This window comes from Eublepharis macularius, chromosome 9 (genome assembly GCF_028583425.1).
Source record: "Eublepharis macularius isolate TG4126 chromosome 9, MPM_Emac_v1.0, whole genome shotgun sequence".
NCBI lineage: Eukaryota > Metazoa > Chordata > Lepidosauria > Squamata > Eublepharidae > Eublepharis > Eublepharis macularius.
In genome coordinates this window covers 58,120,501-58,142,766 of record NC_072798.1, presented here as the reverse complement: position 1 = coordinate 58,142,766, position 22,266 = coordinate 58,120,501, and the positions used below count along the sequence as shown (strand labels likewise).

Below are 22,266 nucleotides of genomic sequence, written 5' to 3'. Positions count from 1 at the left end.
GCAAAGCTACAAGTACAGAACTTAGAATTACAAGTAAATTCAAATGAATATGTCCTGCCAAGTTTGTTATGTTTATAAACAGTTTGTTTTTCTTTCTAGATATTTTACTGGAGGATGTTACAGATGGAAGTCTTCATAAAGAAGGCCATAATGTTAAAATTATGGTCACCATAAACAAGGGCTATGGTCGATCCAAGGTACAATGATTTCCATTCTTTATTGCTGTGTTCATCATAATTATCCATATGTTGCCACTGCGACAAAGGCTATACTATATTCAGTTAAGTTTTCAACAGGGCTCATAGAATACAGCCCTTTTACTTTTCTCACCTATCTGTATCTGTATGCTACTAATTGATTATAGGCTGCAAATTGTCATCTGCACCAACAGACTTGTAATGTTACAGAAAATCGCCTGTTTAGACCTTAGATCTTGTGTTAAAGAACAGTAAATAAAAAAACTAGCAAGCTCATAGCAGAGAGATTGCTGTGTAGTGCTGTCATCTTCAAAAATATTTGCATGCACAGCTGCAAGATGGAATGTCATAATTTATAGCATGTTTGCATTCTTACTGTAGCATAGCTTGTTGAAGTGTATTTTCTTCTTTGGAAAACCCATTCAGTAAATCTGACAAAATCATACCTTGTTAACTGAATTGTGAACATCAGCTTTCTTCCTCTTTTGCATGCTCTCTTCACAGGACCAAAAAATGCAGGCATATTTGGTAGGATCTATTGGGGTCAGTGGTAAAACAAAATGGGATGTGTTGGATGGTGTAATCAGACGTCTTTTTAAGGTAACTTTATTAAAAAAAAATACAGCTCATTAAGTCAATCCATAAGCATGACTCATAGGCTATATTTTTTATTATTTGCCTGTATTTCCCCTTAATTGCAGCTGCCACTAAATAAATAGATCAATGGTGTCATATTGTAGAAGGTCTTTTAAGTGACCATGGATGAATATCTGCAATAAGAAGCCTTGTATTTTGACAGTGCATCACATTTTATTTTCATGCTCTTCTTCCAAGGAACTCAGGGGGCATTATCAGGTTCTCCCATGCTCTGCTTATTCTCACAATAACTAGATGATTGATCCAGGGGCACAGGGTGAGTTTTATGGCAGAACGGAAACTTGAACATGGATCTTCCTAGTCACAGTTTCTGTCAGTAAGAATTGTTTGATACTGTCAATAAGCATGTTGGCAAGGATTAGCCAGTAGACATTGTGTACTTGGACTTACTCAAATTATTTGACACTATGACGTTCCCTCCTCCTCTTTCCCTCTTCTTATTTCTTAAACAGCAGAAATGGCACCAGAGGCATTTTTAAAATTCAAAAGTAGCTAAATATTTTATTTTATTTTAGAGGGGGAAGGTCAGGTGAGATCAGGGGTTGAAAATTTCTGAGGTAATTCAACACAGAAATCTTTGAGGTAAAATCAGTACATTTCCTCTCAGCTAGGGCTGAAAACAGTTACCCAGTCAGATTCCTTGGAGTAGCCTGTCACTCAAAACTCTCTGGGTCTGTGAGGGATTAACCCTTAACAGTCTTTCATCTGTTCATATAGTACTTCCAGTACTATGGGGTAGTGCAGTCCGTCACAGACAGAATAAGAAGGCATATCCTACTTTCATGGTTTGGTAACTAGTTTTTTTAAAAAAGGAAGCAGATATGTGGGAATAAAGCAAGAGTGTTCTCAGTGAATGGAGGTGAGGTGACTCAGGGATCTTGCTATTTAATTTATTCATAAATTGATAAATGGTTTGAAGGCATGACCTATGAGACATGGCATTTGTATCATCTGTCCGCTTCTGAGACTGGACTGAGCACTGCCAAACATCCCGTGCTAGGAGGAGAGTACAAGGGTTGGGCTTAATTAATTTTATAGTTTTCTATATTTTATTCAGTACATGTTTAGCCTGGCCTGCTCCAAAAAGCCTAGCTGGATAATTCTCCTCCATGTTATCTTCATAGTAATCCTGTAAGGTAGGTTAGGCTGAGAAAGAGTCTGTCTCTCCCAGGGTCACCCAGAAAGCTTCATGGCAGAATGAAGATTTGAACCTGAGTCTCCCAGATCCTAGTCCAACACTCTAACCACTATACCACACTGGTTTATAAAGATCAATAAACCTATGATGGGGCAGTGCCATATCTGACTGCTGGTAGGAAACAACTATTTGCTTGTTCAAAATAATCGTTGCCCATAGAAACTAGCAGGTAAGAAAGAACTCTAGGCTAAAATGTTTCTCCCTAATATATCAGTTTTGTGCACGCAGAAAACATTTTAAACTGACTAACAATATGATGTTAGTTCTTACTGAAGTGGTAATCCTGACAGAATTACCACCTCAGTAAGAACTAAATATTAAACTCACTAGTAAGTCTGAAATGTGCCGGTCAGTCCTAAATTAGCTCACTTAGTTAAACATGCAGTTTTCTTAAGTCTATTTCTAACAGTAATAATGGACAATAACCATAAATGAATTCCAGACCTTGATGGTTTGGTTCATCACAGATTGGCCAAGGAAAGAAAAGCTATGGAGGAAACTAATGGGTAAATATGGTGGTGCCAGTACAGGGTTTCCGGTTTCCGGATTGATAGTGTAGGACACTTGTATTTCGTGCTGTACTTAGAGGCTGCAAATTTTAACTCTAAATGATTTTAAACATTTGTTTTCAGTTTCTTCTTCTTCTCCCTCCCTCCCACTAAACAAAGCCAGAAAGACTAAGCAGAGAATGTCTTTCTGGCTTTGTTTAGTGATTCTGTTATTTCAAAGTAGCTTTGTAGTTACATAGTTACACGGCTACTGTTCTCCCTCGTTTGGCTTATTTTATCTTATTTTCAGTTTCAGCTTTTAAATTGCTAGACTTGCTGGCTTCTGGCCACATTGTTGAGAAGGGAGTTGGTTGCTGGCAGTTGCTGTTTTGACTCCCTAAATTCATTTTTGAGGTAGGCTTGAGGAGGGTGGATGACGATCCAAATGCTATCTCTTGCCTGAGAACTGGCTACAAGCCTGAGAAGATTTTGTATGATAAATACTTCTCCTTGTACTCCTCTCCTCTAAGCTAAGAGTAACTTTTCCCTTTCAGGCTTGTAAGCCATAGTTTTAAAGTTTTTAAAGTTTTAAGCCATGGTTTTAAAGTTTTGATTTAGGCTTTTAAAACTGAGTTACTATCTCCATGGTCAGTTAAAAAGCTAATTAACGACCTGCTGGAGCATTGTCTCAAGCAGGTTGGAAACTTTTACAAGCTCTGTGGGTCAATGCTGTTAGTGTAGAACTCATACCTTACCAGCAGGCTGCTGCTGTCATCGCTATTTTAGGACAATTTTCTATTATTTTTATTTTTACTTTATATATATATATATTTACTTTTATATATATATAAAAGTAAAAATATGTGTGTGTGTTTCATAATTTAATTTATATATATATATATATATATATATATATATATATATATATTTAATTATATATTTCATAATTTTTTAAAAAAATACTGAACATATAAGACTAACTTAGTCAAATTTTTGTCCTTTCCTGGAACTGCCATTGCCTTACTATTCTATTCTATTCTATTCTATTCTATTCTATTCTATTCTATTCTATTCTATTCTATTCTATTCTATTCTATTCTATTCTGTGCTTAGAACTCAACTCTAGTTTATATTTATATTTAACTGCAGATAAATATTATACTCTTCTTTAATGCTAGGATAGGGATTAAATACAGATACCCCCTGAAAAAGGAATGCAACATGTAACAAAACAGAGCAGGCTAGAGGATATTTTAAGGATAGAAACAAGAAACTGCTTTGATGTTTTGGATACTTCTGAAAAGGAGTTTGTCTTTGTCCTTCTGTGCAGTCCCACATTGGGACTGCACACGCGCAGGCCGGCCACGGAGAGATTTTCCTAGCTTTTAGGTATGTTAAAGGGGACGCTCGCGCCTACCGCGCCTGCGCAGTAGTGTTCCCGCCAAAATGCGGTTGTTAGGGCGAGCGTCCCTGCCATTCCCTCAGTTCTTCTTTCGCCGCCATCAAGAGAGGTTCCTTCTAGCAAAGTATGTCCATCGGTAAAGTGTTCTTCAAAATGTCTCAATCATCCCTTTTTAAGAAGTGCCAGCGTTGTGGCACGAAGACGACCCAGTCGGATGGTCATAATCTCTGCCTTTTATGTTTGGGCGAAGGCCACAATGTTCCCAAGTGCTCTATTTGCCAGGGGTTTACTCACAAGGCGAGGAATGATAGAGATGCCCGCCTCAAAGCCTTTCTGTGGGAGTCCAACCTTCTCCCTCCTAAGGAACAACCGGGGAAGCAGTCTGGGGAGAAAACGCAGTCTCCCACCGCTTCATCTGCGTCTTCAAGATCCTCGGATCCGACTAAGCCCCCCTCGGTTCCGGCCAAATCTCCGACCCGTTCAGTGTCAAGTGCACCGAGGTCCCATTTGAAGAAGCGCTCGGCTTCGAATCCGCCTGCTGCTCCTCGGGCTGCTTTGGAGCCCCCGCCAAAAAAGGCCAAGGCTAAGACGAAGCATTTAAAGGGCTCATCGTCTACTAAGAGTCGTAGGGACAGGTCCCTTCCGCCCACCATCCCGGAGGAGGAGGTCTTGGAGCTTCTCAACACGCCCTCACCCCCTCGTATGCCAATCCCCTATGATGTTAACTTCCAACCGGAGCCTGTAGCCTTCGAGCAGTCTCTGCTCCCGGATCCTGCGTTCCCGGGTTTCTCGGCTCCGACCAGTCAGGCGGTTCCGCCTCATCTCCTCTTGGTTCTGACCAGTCAACCGGTTCCGTCCCACTTCCTACAGTGGTCGCAACAATCCTCTGTGGCCCTTCCACCAATGCTTCCTCCCTGTCAATCTGTTCCGGGGATTGGGAACCTGGCTTCCTGGCAGGATTTTGTTGTCTGGCTTCAGTCTGCGGCGGGTGCTCTCCAAAACCAACCTCCCCAGCTCGCATCGACCCAGCCTTCCGCCTCTTACGCTGTGGTTCAGTCTGCAACTTCAGTTCCGACTGCTCCCCGGCTGCCAGCCCCGCCTGCCTCTTTGGTCCCAATGGCATTCTCGGTTCTGTACCATCCTCGGGAACCGTCACCGGAATTCTCTGCCTCGGAGGAGGAGGAGGAGGCTTGCTGTTCCAATGTATCGGATCTGGCATCTGAACCGTCACCCGAGGAGACAGTAGGTGATACACGATCCGCTTCTCCCAACGACGACTATCTGTTGTTCGCGGAACAAATGGGTCACATGGCAGCCACCTTGGAAATGGATGTCTCTACGTCCACTACCAAACCAAAGAGCAAGGTGTTGGAGGCTTTATACTCTGGTTCTCTGGCCTCCATCACCTTTCCTCCGGTCGAGGACCTCCTGGACATCGCCCATTCTCTGTGGCAATCGCCTTCCTCTATGCCAGCCACTTCTCAGAAGATAGAGAAGTATTATAGGCTTAAACAACAAGACTGCCCATTCCTCTTTAGCCACCCTAAACCTTCATCTCTCGTGGCAGAAGAGGTACAGTCGCGCTACTGTCATGGCTCCCTCTCCGCACCAGTGGATAAGGAGGGCCGAAGGCTGGACACAGTGGGTTGCAAGATCTATTCCTCGGCTTCCCTGAATTTCTGTATTGCCCATTTCCAGGCCATCATGGGATCTTATAACCTCTTCCTCTGGCAGCGGTTGTCATCTTACATCCCTGACTTGCCTGCTCATCATCGGCCCTTGGTGAAGGCCTTGCAGGCGGAAGCCGTTAACCTGGCGAAACAACAAATGACTGCTGGGAAAGACGCTGCTGACTGCTCTGCTTGGTCCATGGTGTCCTCTGTGGTCCTTCGCAGGCACGCATGGCTTAGATCTACGGCGCTTCCCTATGATAAGCATACCAAGATTGAGGACCTTCTGTTTGAAGGGAGTCTCTTGTTTGCGGAAAAGACGGATGAATTGTTGTCCCTAATGAAAAAGAACCATCAGACAGCCAAGTCCTTGGGTGTCATTGCTCCTCCGCAATCCTATGCTTCCAGACCTTGTTTCCAAAGATCCCAGCCTTACTCGGTGCCTTATCAGCAAACCTACCAGCAACGACAAGGAAGGTACCCATATCAACAACACTATGGGCAGCGTTCCTTCCCTGCTTCCCAGTGACATTCCTTTAAATGCTCGTCTAGGCCGAGAGGGAAGCAGTCCTATCCTCAGTCTCCTAAGGCATCTGCCCAGGGACAGAAATCGTTATTCTGACTAGAACATTGGGACTCGCAGTCGACTCGTCCCTTCTTGGACAGACTGCATCCTTATTTACCCGTTTGGAAGTCTATTACTGATTACTCTTGGGTTCTTTCGATTATTACTAATGGTTACAAGTTGTTCTTTGAAAATGTTACCCCGCTTTCTCAGCCCCCTCGTTCGCCCCCCGATTGTTCTGATGTTCTTAAGCTTAATGTTCTTGATTTGTTAAATAAGGGTGCAGTTCGCAAAGTTGATCTCCTTGCATCTCCTTGTGGGTTTTACTCCAGATATTTTCTGGTTGACAAAAAGGATGGAGGTTCACGGCCTGTACTAGACCTGAGGAACCTCAATAAGTTTGTTAAATATCAGAAGTTCCGTATGCTGACCCTTGCTAAGGCCCTTGAGCTCCTGAAGGTTGATGTTTGGTTTGCCATTATCGACCTGAAGGATGCTTACTTCCACATCTCTGTTGCAGAGAACGATAGGAAATACCTCTGTTTCATATACGGAGGTACTGTCTTTGAGTATACGGTGCTACCCTTTGTTCTGGCCTCCGCCCCTCGTGTCTTCACGAAGTGTATGGCACCCGTGGTGGCCTTTCTGCATTCCAAGGGTTGCACCATTTACCCCTACTTGGATGACTGGCTCCTAGTGGGTCCTACGGTAGACTCCCTTCGTGCCCATATTGGCCTCGTTACATCCCTGTTATCCCAGCTAGGCCTACTGATAAATTGGGAGAAATCTTCTCTTGTCCCTTCCAGGACAATTCGCTTCATTGGGGTGAGCCTCGACTCCCTGCTCAGCAGGGCGTTTCTGCCCCAGGATAGATTACATAGGTTATGTTCCCTGGCACAATTTTTTATGTCCCACTGTTATCAATCAGCCCTTATGATTCAGACCTGGTTGGGGCTTATGGCCTCGACCACTGCACGACTCCACATGAGATCCTTGCAAAACTGGTTCGTCTGCAACTATAACCCGCTGACTATGAGTCAACAGTGGCGGTTCTCTATTCCCAGGCCAGTTATTAGGTCCCTTCTATGGTGGGCTTCCCGTGCTAACCTGTCCAAGAGATGTGCCTTTGGTCCCTTCTTGGCAGAGGTGACGGTCTCCTCGGATGCCTCTAACTTAGGCTGGGGGGGGACTCTGCGGTTCAGTGTCCATGCAGGATACTTGGTCCCCTGCAGAAACTGCTTCTCTTGCAGGTATCCTTCGCAGGTCTATCCTTCGATAGACCTCTTTGCTACGGCACACAACAGGAAAGCCCTCAGCTTTTGCTCCCGGGTGGGGGTGGACCCTCTTTCGTTGGGGGATGCATTTCAAATCCCTTGGTCCCCAGGGTTTTTCTGCGCCTTCCCTCCCACCCCCCTTCTACACAAGGTGCTCTACAGAATTCGAGCCTTCAAAACCCACTGTGTTCTGGTTGCCCCTTATTGGCCCCGTCAGGAGTGGTTTTCCCTTCTCCTCTCCCTATCTGAGGGTTGCCTCACACACTTCCCACTGGTTCCAGATGTGTTGCACCAGGATGGCGTGTGGCACCACAACCTCATGGCCCTGAGTTTGACGGCTTGGCTGCTTCATCCGCCAATGTAGCCCTGTCTGCAGAGGTCACTCAGGTCATTCTTAATGCCAGAAAGCTGTCTTCCAGGGTGCCGTATTGGAGTAAATGGTCCCGTTTCTCAAACTGGTTAGCCCCCACGGGGTTTTCTCCCTTCTCCTGACCATTACCGTTGGTGTTGGAATACCTTTTAGCCCTTCATACTTCGGGGCTCTCCGTGAGCAGTATTAAGGTGTACATGGCTGCGATTTCAGCTTTCCATGAGCGAGTTGATGGCAAGACTGTCTTCGCTCACTACCTATCCAAACAATTTCTGAAGGGGTTGTTCAAGACCTACCCCCCTAGGCACCCTCCAGTTCCCCAATGGAGCTTGCCTTTGGTGCTCTCTCAGCTGATGCTCCCACCTTTTGAGCCACTTGCGTCCTGCCCTTTGTCCTTTCTGACGCTAAAGGTGGCATTTCTGGTAGCCATTACGTCTTCCAGGCACGTGGGTGAGCTTACCGCACTATGCATTGACCCCCCGTTCTTGCAGTTTTTCCCCCAAAAGTTGATACTACACACTAGTATTGAGTTCCAGCCCAAAGTAGTTTCACAATTCCACTTTCAACAAAAGATAATTTTGCCAGTGTTTTTCCCACACCCCACCTCACCTGCAGAGAAAGAACTACACATATTAGATCTCAAACAGGCTTTATTATATTATTTACATAGATCAAAGGGCTTTAGGAAGTCATCTGCCTTGTTTGTATGTTATGCTGGACCACACAAGGGATTGGCGGTGTCCTCCCAATCTCTATCTCATTGTATTGTCTCTGCAATTAAACTTTGTTATCGGCAGACTGGCAATCAGTGTCCCTTTTTAGTGACAGCCCACTCCACTCGAGCCCAGGCTGCCTCCGCCGCTTTCCTGTGTGGGATTCCTCTTCGGGACATCTGCCAAGCTGCGACCTGGTCTTCACCCGATACTTTCATCAAGCACTACTCTGTAGATGTGAATGCAAGGTGAGAATCAGCAGTTGGAACAGCTGTATTGCAGTCCTTGTTCAATTAATTTCTCACACCCACCCCCGTTGGTGAGTAGCTCACTATACTCCCAATGTGGGGCTGCACAGAAGGACAAAGACGAAAAACAGTGTTTCTTACCTGTAACTGTTGTTCGTCGAGTGTCTTCTGTACAGACACACATTCCCTCCCGCCTGCCCCACTGTGAGTGTTATTTAATTTACTTATTCTGGTTTTGCTCTCCGGCGGCTCAGGTGAACTGAGGAAATGGTGGGGACACTTGCCCTAACAACTGCATTTTGGCGGGAACGCTACTACGCATGCGCGGTAGGCATGAGCGTCCCCTTTAACATATCTAAAAGCTAGGAAAATCTCTCCGCGGCCGGCCTGCGCGTGCGCAGTCCCAATGTGTGTCTGCACAGAAGACACTCGATGAACAACAGTTACAGGTAAGAAACACTGTTTTTACAGCGAGATAGTAAACAAGAGTTGGAGGAGAGCATAGGACTTAGGGAAGTAACCAAAGGAAGAAGTGAGCTACTACACAATGCTCCTTATTGGGTGATATAGATGCTGAAACGGGTGATCAGGAGTTGGAGGATTGCATGGGACCCAGAAAAGTAGCCAACAGAAGAAGTGACATAGATACTAAAATGAGGGAGGATAATTTTAGTATACTGGCAGACCTAACATATCTTATTGCCAAATCTCTTGATAAAACCTATGAAAAACTAGATATATTGACTTTTTATATTCTTCATAATAAGAAGCAAGAGAAGGAAGTAACCAGTGATCCCTGGAATTCTCATCCACCTAAAAACTTATATAAGTATTCACAGCTGGGAACCAAGATGAGCCATCAAACTTTGATTTATAAATCTAACGAAATTATCCTTGAAATCTTCCTGTACCAAGGCAGAGATATAAACTGGCAGAATAAGTGGCAAGCTAAAAGACATCTCAGCTACTTAGTAGGAATACCAATAAGGAAAATAGATTTATGGAAATTAGAATGCTTAAGTGGCCGAATATATCACCAATCAGTTGTTAACTTTCCACTCTATATATCCCACAATTATTATGGTCTACAAGATTTGAAATGAAGCCTTTTGACCTGTGTATCAAAAGACATTTCCACAACTCCAAACTGGGCTGCCTTTTGGAGAACAAGGAAATAAGATGAAGGTGGGAGGTAAAGCAACCAGAGAGGAGTAAGGCTTCTGTAAAGCAACCAGAGAGGAGACAGGCTCCACCACTCAAGAGAAGAATAGAGGAAGGTCCTTACCATTATCCCAGGAGATAATGGTAAAGAGAGGAAAATCCTCTAAAACCAGTTTAAACCTATTAGAAATGGGAGACAGGGTCACTAAATCCCAATTACTTGATCGCACTTCACCTTTGAAACCCCCCAAAATACAACAACTAACACCAGATGACTTAGAACAGCATCTTATAGACCCCCCCCCCTAAGAATGACCCTTTTGTAATGGAAGCTGAGTTAATAGATTCCTTTGGTTCGGTAGCAGAAGTCGAAAAACAGTGTTCTTTCACATCTACAAAGTCTTCTGTGTATATTAAGAGAAACTAGAAATAAACCCCCTTCGCTCAATTGAGTATGGAGGGGAGGGGTGTGGCGTCGGTCTCAGAGTGGATGGACGCGTGTTGAAGGAGCTCCGACTCCCCCTAGCCTGGAAACACGCAAAATAAAGCTGCTACTACAAATAAAAGAAAGGAATGAGGAAGCAAGGGTTGGGGAAGAAAAAATCACCGACCAGATCGTACCAAAATCAGCAAACACTTTTACAAGAAGCAGTTCCTGTCGCACAGCAAAGACACGGTCACGAAGCAGACAAAATGGCCGACGGAACTTTGGAAGCTGGCGCAGTGGTAAATTCTTTATCTGCTCCCCTTGATAAACAATTGGCACAACTGCAGCAAGCTCTTGTTAAGCAAATGTCTGATCTAATACAGCCTTTATCAAACCAGCTGGCTGACATAAAGTTAGAATTACTTAAAACAAATGCGAAAGTCGACAATGCATTAGATATGGCTTTAATGTCCCAGCGTGATATTCGCGATCTGCAGGAGTCTTCTGACTCTTTTCAAGCAAGAATTATTAATCTAGAAGTGGCTGTAAAGAGGAGAAATTTAAAGCTACGCAGGATAGAAGAATTCCAACTCGACAACGGTGATTTAATTTCTACTCTAACTTGCTGGTTAAGAAGGCAATTAAACCTGCAAGAAACTGGGAAGCCACTGATTGTAAATGCTTTCCGTATAGGCTCTGAAAAGGTGGCTAAGGCAAAGAATTCGTCAAGAGACATTCTTATTGAACTTGAGGACTTAAATATTAAAAAACAACTCATGGAACGGGCTAGGACACAAGGTCCTCTACTCTTCAATGACAAGACTATAAATATCTTTTCTGACTTGCCCAATGAAGTGCTTTCCAAGAGAAAGGAGCTGAGAGCTGCAACTTCAGTGTTAAGAAGAGCTAATGTACGCTATAAATGGGTGAACTTCACCAATCTTTCCATCATTCATAATGGAAAGCAAATCGTAGCCTCAGATCCCGAGGAAGCTGAACATCTCCTGCAAAGACTAAACCTGGAGTCTTCAATGGAGGTCAACAAACCAAGCTTCAAAGGAAAACTTCTGATGTCGCCTTCTCAGCAAAAAGGGAGTAAAATTAAATGTTAAAAACATTTAATTTAAGTTATAGCCACTGTGGAAATGCATTGCCAGAATTTTGCAACAAAAAAAAAAGAAAAGGGGAAAAAAGGGAATAATAATAATGATGATGATAGTAGCATAATCATCATATCCAGGAAGGGGGGGGTAGGTTGGGTTCCTTTGATACTGCTCTCACATTTGGATAGTGGTTCCTTAGGAGTAGGTAATTACCTTACGCTAGAGTATTTTATACACTAGCCCAAGAGAACACTATTTGACTAGTTTTGTTGAAACTTAATTTTAATTTACTAATAGTATATTAATCACTAAGTAATACTTTATTACAATACAATTTCATAAATATATACAGTTTATAAATAAATAATTGAATATATTTACACATTTAGATATATCTATACATAGAGTATATTTGGAAGTTATCTTTGTAGTTCATAAGAGGTTGAAGTTTATAGGTAGGAAAGTTAGAGATACTGTAATTGTGTCACTTTATTTTATTTTTGTCTATTTATTTATTTACTTTTTGAGATTCAATTTATCTTGGTTAAATATTTTGTAATCTTGGAGTTACTAATTAAGTGCACATAAATAAAAGGGAAAGGGGGGGAGGGAAATAATTACAATTAAGAAAAAAGGGGGGAGAGGGAGGAGGAAGAGGAAAGAGGAAAGCAGGGGAAGTGATAGGAAATTAAATGGTGATATTTATACATATATTCATATAAAGAGAGGGGGGGAAGGGGGGAAAGGGGGGAAATAAATATTTAAATATATATATATAAAAATAAAAAAATAAAAATAAAAATAAAAAATATATAAATTAAAAAAGGGGGAGAGGGGGGAGGAAAGAGTTGAACTTCTAAGGCTGTTTCATTGTCGAGTATATATTGACTGAAATTTTTGATTCTAAGGATTTAGAATTTGCAAATATTGTGATTAGTAGTATTGTAATAGCAGATATATTAGTGCATATTATCTCTTTGTTAGGTTTGTAACAACTATACAATACGACTATTGTTAACAATCTAGTTAAAAAAAGTTTTTTTAAAAAAATTGAGTATGGAGGGGCTAGAAAGGGAAGATAAAAGAACATCAGCCCAAGAGGAGAAATACGGACTCACAATTTAACCAAGATGCCATCTCCTTCCCCCAATTAGTGGTACTATAGAGGAAGAGGTCTGCATGAATTGTATAAACCTTTGGCCAGAAGTAGTTTTAATAAGGAACAGGAGGTTACAAATACTAATTTACTAGAGGAAAGCCTAACATTAAAATTTTTGTCATGGATCGCTTCAGGATGGCCCTTGAAAATAGAGATTCTAGAAATCCATACCCAGATTAAGAAATTTCACATATTGCTGAGTTAGGAAACATGGGTTCCAGAAGAAATCTTTGTAGAAGGGTATACTACCTTCTCAGTTAGTGCTGAAAATTCTGATGTGAACGCCAGAGACAACAAGTATCAGAGTTTAGACTACGATAGACAACAATAGCAAGTTGGGTATGAAATCATCCCCGTTCTCAGGGAAGATACAATTCAGACTAGCTGCATCTGGCCTCAAGGCCATTAGCTACAGTAGCGGAAGTGTTTAACTTCAAAGCAGAGATAACACACTGAACTTCCACATAACAGGCATTGAAAGGCACTCAGAACTCTCCACAGTGTCAGAGGATCAATAGGTTGCACATAACACACATGTACTGCAGGCAGGCATACATGACAATGTTTGACCCAGACAACGAAGACCTCCCATACAGTGATCTTCTTCTATGCAGGGCTTCCCCTGGGTCTGATTCGGTGGTTACCACTGATCCAAAATGCAGCAGCGCATGTCATCACCAGTGTGCCTAGTAGTGCACATATAACCTCGGTACTGCGCCAGCTGCATTGGTTACCTGTGGAGTACTGAATCAGATTCAAGGTTTTGGTACAAACCTATAAAGCCCTATGTGGACTGGGAGTGCATATCTTTGGGATCACCTCTCCCCATATGTGCTTCAGAGGACACGTCGATCTGGAGAAAAACAGCTATCGATTTTTAAGAATAAAGGGGAAAAGTAGGACCCACAAAGCTATAGCCCAATTGCCCTCCTCTCACTAATTAGGAAACTATATGAAGCTTATTTAAAGAATGGATGAAGGAGTCATAAATTCTGAATGAAGAACAAGGTGGGTTCTGCCAAGGATGCTCTGCAGTCGATCACTGCCTGGTCATGGCCCATTTGATTAAAAAGTATAACTCTACAGTAAATAAACATTTATATGTGGCCTTCATAGACTTAGGCTCTGCATTTGATAGCATATCTAGAACTAGATTATGGCAGAAGCTAAAGGAAACCACGATCAGCAGGTGCTTGCTGTAGCTACTGACTAGATTATATTATGACACAGAGGTGAAAATCAGACTACAGATCCTACAGAACTCTGAAGGCCCGACTACAGATCCCATTCCAACCTCTAAAGGTGTTCAACAAGGTTCTTATTTATTTATTTGTTTGTTTGTTTGTTTGTTTAATTCGATTTGTATTCTGCCCTCCCCGAACCAGCAGGTTCAGGGCGGATTCCAATTAACAGAATAATATAAAATGCAATATCTTTAAAACCAATAAAACATCTTAAATATTTTAAAAAGAACACACACAACAAGCGATACAGCAGCAGGTTTTGAAAAACATATGGCAGCATATTTCACCAGCAGCCACCCTTTACATCAATGATATTAAAGCAGTTTCAGGACCTACTCACCATGCACCTACCCTCAATAATCAAGATCCTTCAATTTTAATTTATGCTGGTTACACTGAGTTACTATCTTGCAAATCGATAGGATTGAAACGCATGTTGGCTAGCTTTAGCTCCTACTGTGCTGATGAAGGCTTAAATACAAGTGTTGAAAATTCCAAAGTAGTTGTCTTTGCAAGAGGATGCTGCCCCCCAAAAAGGACTGGAGGATGGCAAATACCAACACTGAACAAGTAACAACATTTAGATAGTTAGGAATTACATTCTTCCAAGATCTAGCTTGGAAAAATCAGTCCCAGTCTATTTCCTATAAGATAACACCATATCTGAATGCCTTGACATGTGCCAGTATGGTGTAATAGTTAGAAGTGGGTTTGGGGAGACTGACTCACTCTGCTTAAGTGAAGTACAGTGTAAAAATGTATAGATGGGTAAATAAATATACTGAAACTAAATTGTATGCTCTGTGCATGTACAAAACCTCATTTTACATTCTTATTTTAATGAATGCTTTCTTGTTTTATCATGTTACAACACATCAGTGTTTTTGTTGCAGTAGACCATGTTAAAATACGATATCAGGCCACTTCTCAAAGCTAGGGAATACACATGCACATACCGTACAAACATTTTCATGTGATTCCAAGCGATTTTACATCACCAAAAAGGGAAGATGCTTTTCAATAGATCAAAAAAAAAATCATGAATTTTCCCACATTCTCCCCTCAGTTTGGCTCAGCTGTAGTTTAAAGTATTGTTCAACTCCTCATTAATTCTGTTCCCTTTTATTTCTGCTGCATAAGCTGTTCTGTATTGCATATACTAAGCCAAATGTCAGGTTCTGAATGTTTAGATATGCTGGTAAGATTGCATAAGACTAGTGAGAAATATGAGGAATCTGATACAAATCTGCTTTTGTATACCTATCTGTAAATTATGGAAATGAGAGGGACATTTAGACAAATTAGTGCGCTGAATATGTTAATCTTGTCTCATGTTTAATGACCAGCACTTATGCTTGTTTTTGTTAATATTATTGTTTCAGGAATATATTTTCCGAATAGATCCAGCTGCTAGCCTTGGTTTAGGCTCTGACTGCATTGCTAGCTACTGTATAGGTGATATCATTAGATCCCAAACCCAAGAAGTGCCTGAATTGCTGCCTTGTGGCTATCTGGTTGGGGATAATAATGTAATCACTGTGAATCTTAAAGGTGAGATCACACTGTCTTGTATTGCTTTCCTTTCCAAACCAAAATGTAATTGTTTTTTACCACGTCATCTTTTCTTCACAATGCAGTATCATGTTCTTGCAAATATATATTTTAAACCAATTTTTTACTCATAGACATATGCAAATACATATTGAAATGAGCTTGAGCAGCATTCTGTTTGTGCCAGTAAATGTAGAAGTAAGGCCTAACATGCACAATAAACTTTCAAAACAAGAACAGCTAAGCAGCAACTGGGACCTCATTGTGGTAGCAGACCATAAATATTAACAATCAGATTCAAAGTCTGCATCATCTGATGTGGAATGATTAAGTTTATTTAGCTTATTTATAGCCTGCCTTTCTCACTGAGACTCAAGGCAGATTACAGAGAGGAAAAAATGTACTCGATATCTATTGAACAATGTAATAAAACAAAATACAAAGACAATGTGAGAACATAATATGCTTATGGTACAAATAGAAATATGTGGCTGCTGTTTCTGACTATCTTGAAGTTCAGCTTTTGTTTAGGTAACCACTTATCAGTGGGCAAAGTAATGCAGTCAGGTAGTATGAAGGGAGTTAATTTTAGCCCTTTATATTTAACAAATAAATCATGTCACTTAACCATGTATCCATCACAGATTTCTGTTTCTGTGATTACTTTATCTCCTAAATATCTAAGAGAATTTTAATATGGGGCTGAGGAGTTAGAATTCTGAATCAACCATTTCAAAACAGGAACTTTAAATATTTCATACAGTCCACAGGGGCTTGCTATTTTGAGTGTCTTCAAAAAGACTTTGTCTCCTTGGACATGATCTCTCTCTCTCTCTTCTGCTAACCCTTGCTGCTGTCACTTTGACCTTTTGATTTTTAAATGCTCCTAGTGTTTCATATGCAGTTAGTTGCCTCACTGGATTTTTGATGCACATTTGCTTGGATTACATTGTTCCCATTGTTCTCACTCTTTAATGTTTTTACCTAAAGGAAAGGGTCTGTATGTTCACTATGCTTTTCAGAATGGGAAGGAAGGTCTGTATTAAAGGCCTTTATCTAGGGTCAAGTTATCAAAAACAGCAACCAGTTTCAAAAGTCCCTTCTATGAATTATTTCATGTTTTCCAGTCATGACAAAGAATACATGGGAAATAGATGTTGTTCTCCTTTCCCTCTCCCCTTTTTATTTCCAGGAGTAGAAGAAAACAGTTTGGACAGCTTTGTGTTTGATACCTTAATTCCTAAGCCAATTAGTCAACGGTACTTTAATTTACTGATGGAACATCAGAGAATTATCCTGTCAGGACCTAGTGGTACTGGGAAGACCTATTTAGCCAATAGGCTTGCAGAATATATGATAACTAAATCTGGCAGGAAAAAAACAGACGATTCCATTGCTACGTTTAATGTAGATCACAAATCCAGCAAGGTAAGATATAAGGAACTAAAACATAAAGTGTTAAGAATCTCCAGATATTTTGTTCCATGCTTCAGATTTTTTATCTGCTGGTATCTTTGTTTTTCAACTTTTAGATTTTATAGCTTGCTTTAAAAGCAAATAACATGCTGGTGTGTCCAAATGTATTAAAGTTTCAGGTGGGTAACTGTGTTAGTCTGCAATCGAAGAGCAAGATCTGGGTCCAGTAGTAACTTAGAGATCAACTGGATCTTGCTCTTCAAATGTATTAAAATTATTTGCGCCCTCCCCCCCCCTGTCAGAAAGAAGATACAAGAGTTAGAAACTGAAAGGCCACTTTATTAAATAAACACAACAGGCCCTGGGGTCATTCCAGGCATTTCCATCGCCAGATCAGCTGCTTGTCGAGGATCTCCCCGACAAGCAGCTGATCCAAGCCTGCGGGGGTGAAATGCCCCTTTTCGTGCTGATTTGCACCAGCAGGGAAAGGGGCATTTCCACCCCCTGATCAGCTGATTGTCAGAGATCTCCCTGACAAGCAGCTGATCCAAGCCTGCTAGGGTGAAATGCCCCTGTCCATGCTGCTGCAAAGTGGCAGGGAAAAGGGCATTTCAACCCCCAGATCAGCCGCTTGTTGAGGATCTCCCCAACAAGCAGCTGATCGAAGCCTGTGGGGATGAAATGCCCCTGTCCGTGCCACTTTGCAGCAGCAGGGAAAGGGGCATTTCCACCCCCTGATCAGCTGCTGTCAGGGATCTCCTTGACAAGCAGGTGATCGAAGCCTGCGGGAGTGAAATGCCCCTTTCTGTGCCACTGTGAAGAGGCACGGAAAGGGGCATTTCCACCCCTGGATCAGCTGCTTGTTGGGGATCTCCCCAACAACCAGCTGATCCAAGCCTGCTAGGTTGAAATGCCCCTTTCCATGCCGCTCTGCAGTGGCCGGGAAAGGGGCATTTCTACCCGCAGATCAGCTGCTTGTCGGGGATCTCCCCACCATGCAGCTGATCCAAGCTGGCAGGGGTGAAATGCCCCTTTCCATGCCACTTAGCCACAGCATGGAAAGGGGCATTTAAACCCCATGAACCACAAACCAGTTTGTGAACTGGGGCAAGTTCGTGGAAGTTTGTGGTTTATGGTTCGTGAAACGGGATGAACCATGAACCGCACGGTTCGTTTCCCCCCCAGTTCTTGCCTACCTCTAGTTTGGAACAAAGTCTTGGTGAGTTAGATAGGGCCAGAGAGTCTTGCTTTGCCAATCTACATTATTATAACATGTCCTCTTCAGAAATATAGAGCTCAGCTTTGATGGTCTCTGGTTCTTCCTTGTGATTCTTTATTCAAACTTTGGATGAAGGTGTATAAATATAACTACTTCTGTTTTACTGTTTTTTAGGACCTTCAACAATACCTTGCTAATTTGGCTGAACAGTGCAGTGCTGATAACAGTAGCATGGATCTTCCTATTGTAATCATTCTTGACAACCTCCATCATGTTGGTTCTTTGAGTGACATCTTCAATGGTTTCCTTAACTGCAAATATAACAAATGGTAGGTGAGCTCTTTACTTCATTTCAGAATAATCTGAACAAACATCATTGGAGCAATAGATGTGGATTGTGAGATGAAATTCTGTACTCAGTCATTCTTTGGTCCATTGGGGCAAACCATTTTAATCTCATACTTCTGATAGAGATACAACTAATGCCATGATTAGTTACCCATTCACTGTGTTTTACTCTGTGCTCTATTTGTGACCTGTAGGAAATATAGGGGCATAATTACATTTAAACATGAAGGTAAGGGCCAAAAAATTAGGACAATAGTCATTGTTGGAAATGGAAAAGGATTCAATCCTCTTGCCTTACATGATTATAGGAGCTTCCCTCTTGAAGCTTGCTGAGTTGATGATGGTTGGAGACTGCCCAGGAGGGCACCTACCACTCAGCTGTTCAGCAGTGGTTTGCTATTTAAGGGCTTGCCAGCTGCTGGACAGTTATAGCATAGAGAAGGCAAGATAATGGCACCTCAGCATCTGCAGTCAGCTTTGCCCCCCATGTGGGGGAAAAGACCGCTTACTTCTAGTGAGACTTAAGAGGAGATCAACAGGGCTTGCACAAAGTCCTGCAGAGGAGGCAGGAGAGGGAGCAATGAGTACAAGTGGTTCTGGCTCCTGAGTAAGAAAGAAGCAAAGCCAGAGGAGAGAAAAAGGAGACAAGGTGGTGAAAACCCCTCCCTTTGTAACTGAGGCCACAAGGAGGCAATCTAGCAGGGGTGGCTGGCTCTTGCCCTTGAGGGCAGGGCCTGGAACATGTCAGTTATAGCTCTGAAGCAAAGACTGTGTTCAATAACTTAATGAACTGAAGCCAAACTGTGTGTGTTATAGAATCAAATGTTACCATATTGCTTTAAAACTTTCCTACATATAACATTGTGCTATCACCTATAGCACTTAAGGTAAGTATTACTATCTTGTAGCCGTTTTCACATTTCTTACCAGTTGAGGAACATCATGCAAACCTCCCATAACGATAGCATCTTCCTGGCACGATTTTCCGTCATAACTCTGGTTCTCGTGCAACATTGTGCCAGGAAGATGCTGTCATCCCGGGAGCTTTGTGTGATGTTCCGCAGCTGGTAAGAAGTGTGAAAATGGCCTATGGTAGATATAGCTGTTATAAATGTACATAAAAACTGCAAAACATCTTACACAAATAACTGTTGCTTATCCCATTTAGTGACTCATAGAAACAACTGCAGCTTTTCATTCTAGCTAAGGTCTTGTAAAAGCCATGCTAGACTGGAAGGAAGTGAAATTTATCAGCAGCTACTAGTTGCTTGAATGCTTTATGGCACACATCCATTTTAGATATAAAACCAAGGTAAAGGTAAAGATCAGTGAAAGAGAGAAAGGGATGGGGCAGTAAACCAGCAGCATGATAAAAGGATGAAAAGCATGATATTAGATGTATTTAAAAATGTGCAGAAATTTCTCAAATCTGTTTGGCACAGAACAATTCTAATTGAAATAGAAGTTTATAGAACATAATATTGTATGTTATATACACATAGGGACCTTTATAAAGCTTTATCCATTTATTCTTTAGCCCCTACATTATTGGAACCATGAACCAGGGAATTTCATCTTCACCTAACCTAGAGTTACATCAAAACTTCAGGTAAATATTCATATTTGAGTTTAAAACCTAACTGGGATACTTAGATGGTCAACAGAATCTGTGCTGTGTCCTACCACTATTAAAGGTAAAGAGGTGCTATAGTGTAGTGGTTAAGTGGTTAGGCTATGAATCAGTACTCTGCTGTCAGGCCCATATTAACCCATGGCTGGGCCCCTATGCTTTCAGGTATTTTGGGCCCCCTCTGGCACTTCAATCTTTCTCCCCACTACAGCAGACAGCCTGACTCTGGTACGGTAGATACTAGACCACAGTACATAGCTCTATGAGGGCTATAAACATTGGAGCCCTGGGACACAAGTAAAAGTGCCTCAGCAAAAAATAAAAATAAAAATGATGAGCCCCTAGTCCCTGTGGGGCCCTTAAGCTTCAGCCTAGTCAGCCTTATGAATAATATGGCCCTGTCTACTGGTTCAACTCCCACTACTGCCATGAACTCTGCAGGTGGTCTTGGGTAAGCCACTCCTCTCACCCCCAGCTCCCCAGCTGTATTGTGGGGATAATGATAACACTGACTTTGTTAACTACTTTGAGTGGGGTGCTGATCTGTCCAGAAGGGCTGTATATAAGCACACTGTTGTTGTTGTTGTTGTTATTATAAAGGTGTGGTGGATTGGGACACAAGCGGGCATTTTCTAGTGATGGTTGATCTCTTCCTTGTTAGCCTTCCAAAGCAGGTCAAGGGGGAGGGGGCATTTCTATGTGCCCTGGCCCTGGTAACAGACAGTGATGAATGACTTCTAGATTTATCCACCCTATTGATTTCAGTTGGATCTGTTGCATTTTTAGAAAACTTTTTTAAAGGCTTGAATATTTTAATGTTTTGTTACATTTTAATGGCTTATTAGCTACATTGTGCCCTATTAGTATGGAAAACTTTTAGAAACACGAATTTTTACGTTTTTAAGCCATTTTGTTTACATTTATAACTGAACGGCAATACATGTAGGTATTGCAATGTGCACACATGGCCCAGGAAGCACCACCTGTATAGACAGTGCAAAACAAAAATAACAGGTTAGGTGGCCCTTAACATGGCATAATTTACTTTTATGACTCATCTGAGCATTGAAACTGAAGAGCATCTATGTGTTGTGAGGCAGTAACATGAATACTGTCACCCTGAGGCAGATCCATAGGCCATCAGGTTCCACAGCCTGTGTATTGATGGTGAACAAACCAAGGCCACAGGGAAGTTCATAAGCAGAGCAAGATTCTGATAATCAGCTCCTGCTGTTAATTCCTAATACCTTATTGCTGCATCGTTTGTAACATAGAGGAATTTATTAGGTCTCACAGGAGACCTCAAACCATTCCATTCAATTGCCTTATGCTCATCTAAAGCCTCCTGTTAGTGTGACATTGATTGCCATAGGTTAATGATGAGGTATGTAGTAAATGCACTTCCTAAAAACTGCTATCATCAACTTAGTGAATAGCCCAAAGGTTTTTTAAAAATTATTTTGAATCCATTTACTTCATTGATTCATTCCCTGTGTAGGTGGGTGTTGTGTGCTAATCACACAGAGCCCATTAAAGGGTTCTTGTCCAGGTATTTGAGAAGGAAACTGATTGAGACAGAAATAGAAAGGAATGTCCGCAATAATGACCTCATCAAAATTATTGACTGGATTCCCAAGACGTGGCATCATCTCAACAGCTTTTTAGAAACGCACAGTTCTTCTGATGTAACCATTGGTGAGTCTATTCTTCAATCAATAATGTAAATTGAGGGTCAAAGTTTGAACCTTATTCTTTCTGTGAGTCTGCTAAGGTGAAGTCAATATAATCAACTGCTGACCTTCTGTAGCCATAATGAAAACCTCTGGGAGTTGGTTGGATTAGAGCTTAAATTTGCAAACTTGACAGCACTATTACACCACTATAAATAAAATGTTCCTGCTAAAACTAAATAATGACACAGACTTTCCCTCACCTTTCATAACTGCAGTGATGGACCTTCTTGCTTCCTCTGTATCTCTCCTTTTTGCTTTTATTCATTCTTAGTAGTACAAATATTGTTTTCTATCAGGTTTGTGCGATTTTGGTTTCTCCCTCTCTTAGCGTATACTTTCTGTCTAGGCCATGCCTACTCATGACTGTATATTTTCTCCTAGAAATGAGTCTAAAGATTTTCACATTAAAAAAAACCCAGCCACTGCTGTGGGAGTGGGTGGGAACAGAACTAAGAGACAGACCTTTATTTCAAGACTACACTGGTTACTTGAT

General features: G+C 41.7%; 1 protein-coding gene across 2 annotated transcripts in view; it reads left to right on the top strand.

Annotated features, from left to right (window-relative positions):
* The window catches only part of NAV3 (neuron navigator 3), a 363,931-nt gene that overhangs the window by 337,200 nt on the left and 4,465 nt on the right, over positions 1-22,266 (top strand). For both annotated transcript variants that reach the window (XM_054988337.1, XM_054988336.1), the window contains 7 exons: positions 100-197; positions 702-797; positions 15,259-15,427; positions 16,620-16,855; positions 18,237-18,391; positions 19,948-20,019; positions 21,539-21,735. In XM_054988337.1, coding sequence (XP_054844312.1) covers positions 100-197; positions 702-797; positions 15,259-15,427; positions 16,620-16,855; positions 18,237-18,391; positions 19,948-20,019; positions 21,539-21,735 — 1,023 coding nt within the window. The remainder of the gene's footprint in view (positions 1-99; positions 198-701; positions 798-15,258; positions 15,428-16,619; positions 16,856-18,236; positions 18,392-19,947; positions 20,020-21,538; positions 21,736-22,266) is intronic.